Source organism: Symphodus melops (genome assembly GCF_947650265.1).
Source record: "Symphodus melops genome assembly, chromosome: 6".
Lineage (NCBI taxonomy): Eukaryota > Metazoa > Chordata > Actinopteri > Labriformes > Labridae > Symphodus > Symphodus melops.
In genome coordinates, this window is record NC_136696.1 from 1,590,112 (window position 1) to 1,599,587 (window position 9,476).

Genomic DNA, 9,476 nt, shown 5'->3' on the forward strand with positions numbered 1-9,476 from the left:
GAGCTGTGCTGATAATTGTGTTGTGGATGTTTGTGTGGGAGAGCAGCGTTACACTTCTTGCATAACATGAACTCCTGGATGTTTGCAGAGCGCTGCCCGCCCAGGCAGCTTCCCTCTCTCCTCTCATGTTTCCCACCTCTGTCTGTGCTTCTTGTCAGAACGAGGTGATCAGCCAGCAGATGTCGGCCATCTTCACTCAGTGCTACGGCCCGTACCCCATCCCCAAACTGGCCGAGATCAAGAAGAAGCCGGCGTCACGTCTGGGTCAGTCTTTATCACTCTTCAACAACAACACATTACCTCTGAATGCATCAGGAGGAAATGAAAGGTGCACTTAGTGCCATCTAGTGTTCAAAGACTGAAATGCACATTTTGCACATCAGTGCTGATCTTGAGTCTTTAACGGTCTGATCCTGGAACATGTTTATCTCTGTGTCAGGCTGACTCTGTCTAAATAAGTTCAGATAATGATAATCAATAATTCAGATGTGTATCCTCAGTTAGCCTCCCTGCTGTTTCAGTCTCAGATCAGATCATCCTTTCTGGATCTCCAGTGTTGCAGACAAGAAGAGGAGCATGCAGGAGAACCGATAAGAATACAACATGTAGATAAAGGTCAAATGTGTTGTAAACGGGTGACACGCCCCCCCGCTCACAACATGGCCGTCTGTCTGTCATGTTGAAGGTGTCGGTCTTGAGTCGGTCTCTGGTCTCATCTTTCAGATCCTCACTTCCTGAACAACAAAGAGATGTCTGACGTGACCTTCCTGGTGGAGGGGAAGCCTTTCTACGCTCACAAAGTCCTGCTCTTCACCGCCTCCAACAGGTGCTGTCCTCACCTGCACGTCTGCGCTGACACACACCTGCAGCCTGCGTGTGTGTGTGTGTGTGTGTGTGCGTGTGCGTGTGCGTGTGCGTGTGTGTGTTTGTGTGTGTGTGTGCGTGTGCGTGTGCGTGTGTGTGTGTGCAGGATTCTGTGTGTGTGTGCGTGTGCAGGACTCTGTGTGCGTGTGCAGGACTCTGTGTGTGTGTGTGTGTGTGTGCAGGACTCTGTGTGTGTGTGTGCAGGACTCTGTGTGTGTGTGTGCAGGACTCTGTGTGTGTGTGTGCAGGACTCTGTGTGTGTGTGTGCAGGACTCTGTGTGTGTGTGTGTGTGTGTGTGTGTGTGTGCAGGACTCTGTGTGTGTGTGTGTGCAGGACTCTGTGTGTGTGTGTGTGTGTGTGTGCAGGACTCTGTGTGTGTGTGTGCAGGACTCTGTGTGTGTGTGTGCAGGACTCTGTGTGTGTGTGTGTGCAGGACTCTGTGTGTGTGTGTGTGCAGGACTCTGTGTGTGCGTGTGCAGGACTCTGTGTGTGTGTGTGTGCAGGACTCTGTGTGTGCGTGTGCAGGACTCTGTGTGTGTGTGTGTGTGTGCAGGACTCTGTGTGTGTGTGTGTGTGCAGGACTCTGTGTGTGTGTGTGTGTGTGCAGGACTCTGTGTGTGTGTGTGCAGGACTCTGTGTGTGTGTGCAGGACTCTGTGTGTGCAGGACTCTGTGTGTGTGTGTGTGCAGGACTCTGTGTGTGTGTGCAGGACTCTGTGTGTGTGTGTAGGACTGTGTGTGTGTGTGTGTGGAGGACTCTGTGTGTGTGTGTGTGTGTGTGCAGGACTCTGTGTGTGTGTGTGTGTGTGTGCGTGTGCAGGACTCTGTGTGTGCGTGTGTGTGCAGGACTCTGTGTGTGTGTGTGTGTGTGCGTGTGCAGGACTCTGTGTGTGCGTGTGTGTGCAGGACTCTGTGTGTGTGTGTGTGTGTGTGTGTGTGTGTGCAGGACTCTGTGTGTGTGTGTGTGTGTGCAGGACTCTGCGTGTGCGTGTGCAGGACTCTGTGTGTGTGTGTGCAGGACTCTGTGTGTGTGTGCAGGACTCTGTGTGTGTGTGTGTGTGTGCAGGACTCTGCGTGTGTGTGCAGGACTCTGTGTGTGTGTGCAGGACTCTGTGTGTGTGTGCAGGACTCTGTGTGTGTGTGTGTGTGTGCAGGACTCTGCGTGTGTGTGCGTGTGCAGGACTCTGTGTGTGTGTGCAGGACTCTGTGTGTGTGTGCAGGACTCTGTGTGTGTGTGCGTGTGCAGGACTCTGTGTGTGTGTGTGTGTGTGGAGGACTCTGCGTGTGCGTGTGTGTGTGTGTGCAGGACTCTGTGTGTGCGTGTGCAGGACTCTGTGTGTGTGTGTGTGCCGGACTCTGTGTGTGCGTGCAGGACTCTGTGTGTGTGTGTAGGACTCTGTGTGTGTGTGTAGGACTGTGTGTGTGTGCAGGACTCTGTGTGTGTGTGCAGGACTCTGTGTGTGTGTGCAGGACTCTGTGTGTGCGTGCAGGACTCTGTGTGTGTGTGCAGGACTCTGTGTGTGCGTGTGCAGGACTCTGTGTGTGTGTGCAGGACTCTGTGTGTGTGTGCAGGACTCTGTGTGTGTGTGTGCAGGACTCTGTGTGTGTGTGCAGGACTCTGTGTGTGTGTGCAGGACTCTGTGTGTGCGTGCGTGTGCAGGACTCTGTGTGTGTGCGTGTGCAGGACTCTGTGTGTGTGTGCAGGACTCTGTGTGTGTGCGTGTGTGTGTGTGTGCAGGACTCTGTGTGTGCGTATGCAGGACTCTGTGTGTGTGCGTGTGCAGGACTCTGCGTGTGTGTGTGCAGGACTCTGTGTGTGTGTGCAGGACTCTGTGTGTGTGTGTGCAGGACTCTGTGTGTGTGTGCAGGACTCTGTGTGTGCGTGCAGGACTCTGTGTGTGCAGGACTCTGTGTGTGTGTGCAGGACTCTGTGTGTGCGTGCGTGTGCAGGACTCTGTGTGTGCAGGACTCTGTGTGTGTGTGTGTGTGCAGGACTCTGTGTGTGTGCGTGTGCAGGACTCTGTGTGTGTGTGTGTGTGCAGGACTCTGTGTGTGTGCGTGTGCAGGACTCTGTGTGTGTGTGTGCAGGACTCTGTGTGTGTGTGTGTGCAGGACTCTGTGTGTGTGCGTGTGCAGGACTCTGTGTGTGTGTGTGTGCAGGACTCTGTGTGTGTGTGCGTGTGCAGGACTCTGTGTGTGTGTGTGTGTGCAGGACTCTGTGTGTGTGCGTGTGCAGGACTCTGTGTGTGTGTGTGTGCAGGACTCTGTGTGTGTGCGTGTGCAGGACTCTGTGTGTGTGTGCGTGTGCAGGACTCTGTGTGTGTGTGTGCAGGACTCTGTGTGTGTGTGCGTGTGCAGGACTCTGTGTGTGCGTGTGCAGGACTCTGTGTGTGTGTGTGCAGGACTCTGTGTGTGTGTGTGCAGGACTCTGTGTGTGTGTGCGTGTGCAGGACTCTGTGTGTGTGCGTGTGCAGGACTCTGTGTGTGTGTGTGTGTGTGCAGGACTCTGTGTGTGTGTGTGCAGGACTCTGTGTGCGTGTGCAGGACTCTGTGTGTGCGTGTGCAGGACTCTGCGTGTGTGTGCATGTGCAGGACTCTGTGTGTGTGCGTGTGCAGGACTCTGCGTGTGTGTGCGTGTGCAGGACTCTGTGTGTGCGTGTGCAGGACTCTGTGTGTGTGTGTGCAGGACTCTGTGTGTGTGTGCGTGTGCAGGACTCTGTGTGTGTGCGTGTGCAGGACTCTGTGTGTGTGTGTGTGTGTGCAGGACTCTGTGTGTGTGTGCGTGTGCAGGACTCTGTGTGTGTGCGTGTGCAGGACTCTGTGTGTGTGTGTGCGTGTGCAGGACTCTGTGTGTGTGTGTGCAGGACTCTGTGTGCGTGTGCAGGACTCTGTGTGTGCGTGTGCAGGACTCTGCGTGTGTGTGCGTGTGCAGGACTCTGTGTGTGTGCGTGTGCAGGACTCTGCGTGTGTGTGCGTGTGCAGGACTCTGCGTGTGTGTGCGTGTGCAGGACTCTGTGTGTGTGTGTGCAGGACTCTGTGTGTGTGTGCAGGACTCTGTGTGTGTGCGTGTGCAGGACTCTGCGTGTGTGTGCGTGTGCAGGACTCTGTGTGTGTGCGTGTGCAGGACTCTGCGTGTGTGCGTGTGCAGGACTCTGCGTGTGTGTGCATGTGCAGGACTCTGTGTGTGTGCGTGTGCAGGACTCTGTGTGTGTGTGTGTGTGCAGGACTCTGTGTGTGCAGGACTCTGTGTGTGTGTGTGTGTGCAGGACTCTGTGTGTGTGTGCAGGACTCTGTGTGTGCGTGTGCAGGACTCTGTGTGTGTGTGCAGGACTCTGCGTGTGTGTGTGCAGGACTCTGCTGCAGGTTTAACTGCACACGGTGTCGACATGAAACGATGATGAGAAACAAAACTCTGTGATCTGCTCTTCAACATTTGTCTTTATTTCTGTCATGTGACGTTCTTGAAAACCATCCGTCCAGTCACAGATCAGAAGTAGAGACACATGACATCAAACCTCCTTAAACCTCCTTTTAGACACACTTTAACTCTTCATGCATATTATTTTTACATTTTGATATTCTGATCTAATTTAATTTTTGCACTGTGTGATGTTTTCTTCTGCTGTTAAACTGTCTGTGTGTGTGCGTGTGTGTGTGTGTGTGTGTGTGTGTGTGTGCGTGTGTGTGTGTGTGTGCGTGTGTGTTTGTGTGTTTCTTTCTGTCAAGGTTCAAAACTCTTCTAGCAAACCGACCTTGTGGTGAGAACACGTGCATTGAAATCAGCAATGTTAAATATCACATCTTCCAGGTGAGTCCGAGCTGAGCTGCATGTTGATGATCATTCATTCACTGTGTGTGTGTGTGTGTGTGTGTGTGTGTGTGTGTGTGTGTGTGTGTGTGTGTGTGTGTGTGTGTGTGTGTGTGTGTGTGTGTGTGTGTGTGTGTGTGTGTGTGTGTGTGTGTGTGTGTGTGTGTGTGTGTGTGTGTGTTAATAAAGTGTGTGTGTGTCTCCTCTCAGCTGGTGATGCAGTATCTCTACTTTGGAGGGACTGACGCTGTGCACATGAGGAACACAGATATCATGGAGGTCAGAGGTCACTGCTGCATGTAGCATGTTCTGTTTAACTAAACGAGTCCACACGGGCTGTTTATAAGAACGGAGCTTTTTGTTTTAGCTGGACACAAACTGGGTTTTGATTGGACTACGGAGGGCACTGCTGATTTATACAACAATCTGAACACACACCGACGTCTGATTGGTGGGACAACTTTGAATATAAAAGGATCATTGCAGAGGAATGGAGAAAAACATTGACATGTTAACCGTCTTTTACTTGGCGTGCTCGTTACAGTCGTAATGGTGTGTTTTTCTTCTCTGTGTGGTCAAAGCTGAGCGTGTGTGGACAGAATAAAGGAGAAAAACCTCTTTTTTAAAAACTACCAGCCTGCAGGTTTGTGTGGACATTTAGATCATGAGTGGGCGACCGGATCAATACTCCATCGGCTCACAAGTCAAATTCATCATCAACAAATGATCAAAAATCAATTCAAATGAAGGAAACATGACCTGATCCTGGTCTGATTCAGATCCACATGGATCCACGGCGATGTCTGAAAATGAAATTCAGACTTTAAATGAAATGTTTTTTATTTCCAGCTTCTGTCTGCAGCCAAGTTCTTCCAGCTGGAGGCGCTGCAGAGGCACTGTGAGATCATCTGCACCAAGAACATCAACACGGAAACATGTGTGGAGCTCTACAACCACACCAAGGTGACACATACATACAACATACAACAACATGCAAGATACAACAACAACATGCAACACAACATACAACATGCAACACAACATACAACACAACATGCAACACAACATACAACAACAACATACAACACAACATACAACACAACATACAACACAACATACAACAACATACAACACAACATACAACACAACATGCAACATACAACACAACATACAACAACATACAACACAACATACAACAACATACAACACAACATACAACACAACATACAACAACATACAACACAACATACAACAACAACATACAAGAGACAACAACAACATGCAACACAACATACAACAAGATACAAGAGACAACAACAACATGCAACACAACATACAACAACATACAAGATACCACAACAACATGCAACATACAACACAACATACAACACAACATACAACAACAACATACAACACAACATACAACAACATACAAGATACAACAACACAACATACAACACAACATACAACAACAACATACAAGATACAACAACAACATACAACACAACATACAACAACAACATACAAGATACAACAACAACATACAACACAACATACAACAACAACATACAACAACAACATACAAGATACAACATACAACACAACATACAACAACATACAAGAGACAACAAGAACATACAACATGCAACACAACATACAACAAGATACAACAACATGCAACACAACATGCAACAACATACAAGATACAACAACAACATGCAACATACAACACAACATACAACACAACATACAACAACATACAAGATACAACAACAACACAACATACAACAACAACATACAAGATACAACACAACATACAACACAACAACAACAACATACAACACAACATACAACCACAACATACAAGATACAACAACATACAACACAACATACAACAACAACAACAACATACAACACAACATACAACAACATACAACACAACATACAAGATACAACAACAACATACAACACAACATACAACAACATGCAACAACAACATACAACAACAACATACAACAACAACATGCATCACAACATACAACACAACATACAAGATGCAACAACAACACAACATACAACACAACAGACTACAACAACAACATACAGGATACAAGATACAACACAACATACAACACAACAACATACAAGACACAACATACAACACAACAACAACAACATACAACACAACATACAACAACAACATACAACACAATATACAACATACAACAATATACAACAACATACAACACAACATACAACAACAACATACAACACAACAACATACAACACAACATACAACAACAACATACAACACAACATACAAGTTACAACACAACATACTACAACAACAACAACAACAACAACAGCAACAACATACAACATACAACACAACATACAACAACAACATACAACACAACATACAACACAACATACAACACACAACAACAACAACATACAACACAACATACAACAACAACATACAACAATATACAACAACATACAACACAACATACAACAACATACAACACAACAACATACAACACAACATACAACAACAACATACAACACAACATACAAGTTACAACACAACATACTACAACAACAACAGCAACAACATACAACATACAACAACAACATACAACACAACATACAACACAACATGCAAGATACAACACAATATACTACAACACAACATACTACAACAACAACATACTACAACAACATCATACAACACAATATGCAACAACAACACAACATACAACACAACATACAACAACAGCGTACAACAACATTAACATACAACACAACATACAAGATACAACAACAACACAACATACAACATACAACACAATATGTAACAACAACATACAAGATACAACAACAACATACAACACAAGATACAACAACACAACATACAAGATACAACAACACAACATACAACAACATACAATACAATATGTAACAACAACATACAACACAACATACAACACAACATACAACACAACATACAACAACAGCGTACAACAACAACAACATACAACACAATATGTAACAACAACATACAAGATACAACACAACATACAAAACAACATACAAAACAACACAACATACACAATACAACACAACATACAACAACAACGTACAACAACAACAACATACAAGATACAACAACAACACAACATACAACACAACATATTACTACAACAACACAAGATACAACACAACATACAACAACATACAACAACAACATACAGCACAATATACAACATACAACACAACATACAAGATACAACAACAACAAACAACATAACATGCAACACAACATACAACACAACAACAACATACAACACAATATGCAACATACAACACAACATAAAAGATACAACAACATAACATACAACACAACATACAAGATACAACAACAACACAACATACAACAACAACACAACACAACATACAAAACAACATACAAAACAACACAACATACACAATACAACACAACATACAACAACAACAACGTACAACAACAACAACATACAAGATACAACAACAACACAACATACAACACAACATATTACTACAACAACACAAGATACAACACAACATACAACAACATACAACAACAACATACAGCACAATATACAACATACAACACAACATACAAGATACAACAACAACAAACAACATAACATGCAACACAACATACAACACAACAACAACATACAACACAATATGCAACATACAACACAACATAAAAGATACAACAACATAACATACAACACAACATACAAGATACAACAACAACATACAACAACAACACAACATACAAGATGCAATACAACATACAACATAGCATATAACAACACACAACACAACATATAACAACATACAACAAAATATGTAACAACAACATACAACACAACATACAACACAATATACAACACAACATGTTTCAGAACGTTGACTCAACCTGAGTTTGGATCAATCTAGAAAACACAGAGAGGGGCGGAGCTAAGGCATGCTGTAAGACTGCTGACAAACAGCTACACCTGTCAGTCATTTCGGCCACGCCCACAATTATGCAAATGTCTGAGGAGTTAAATAATAATTAACCCTGTACAGTTTTTACAAATAGAGAAATGAGCCACTGAGACCTCATGAGTTTCATACAAGATGGTAAACATGACGTTGGTTTGTGCAGACCCCCCTCTAGTGGACACTTGAGGAACTGCAGGGTTTTGGCACTCATGTTGTAGTTTAATTTTTTCAGCACCTGAGGTTGCTGCCTAGAAACAGATTTAAAATGAATATTTGTTGTCTTTTTATAACCTGAAAATGAACACAAGAACATATTTTATTAATCATAAAGTCATTTATTTTCTAATGTGCGTACACTTTGAGTTTGCAGGTCAATAATCTCATGTTTGTTGCGTCTCCTGCAGTTTCTGGACGCTCCAGACTTGGCGTCTTACATCGAGGGCTACTTCTTGAAAAACATGGTGATCCTGATCGAGCTGGAGACGTTCAAACAGCTGCTGTACGACGCTCCTCCGGACAGCCCGGCCGGCGACATCCTGCACAACCTGGAGAAAACCTTAGCCGGCCGCATCCAGTCCATCCACCTGTCGTCCTCCAAGGGATCCATCGTCTGAGCTCCCGGACACAGAACACTGTGCAGAGCTGAGACGCTGAGACGCTGTTCTGCACACAGACTGTCACTACAAACAACAGTAATAAAGACCACTGTCATAAGGTAGCTGTTTGATGCCAAAACAACTGGACCAGTGCGGGCCCATCTGGACGG

The 9,476-nt window shown here is 45.2% G+C and overlaps 1 protein-coding gene across 1 annotated transcript in view; it reads left to right on the plus strand.

Moving 5' to 3' along the window:
- The window catches only part of LOC306825051 (ankyrin repeat and BTB/POZ domain-containing protein 3-B-like), a 9,513-nt gene continuing 37 nt past the window's right edge, over positions 1-9,476 (plus strand). Inside the window, exons 1-6 of the mRNA XM_079345539.1 lie at positions 1-264; positions 724-826; positions 4,591-4,672; positions 4,883-4,951; positions 5,522-5,635; positions 9,115-9,476. The exon at positions 9,115-9,476 is cut by the window's right edge and continues 37 nt beyond it. Of these exons, the coding sequence (XP_079201665.1) occupies positions 126-264; positions 724-826; positions 4,591-4,672; positions 4,883-4,951; positions 5,522-5,635; positions 9,115-9,324 (717 nt within the window). The 5' untranslated portion in view covers positions 1-125 and the 3' untranslated portion in view covers positions 9,325-9,476. The remainder of the gene's footprint in view (positions 265-723; positions 827-4,590; positions 4,673-4,882; positions 4,952-5,521; positions 5,636-9,114) is intronic.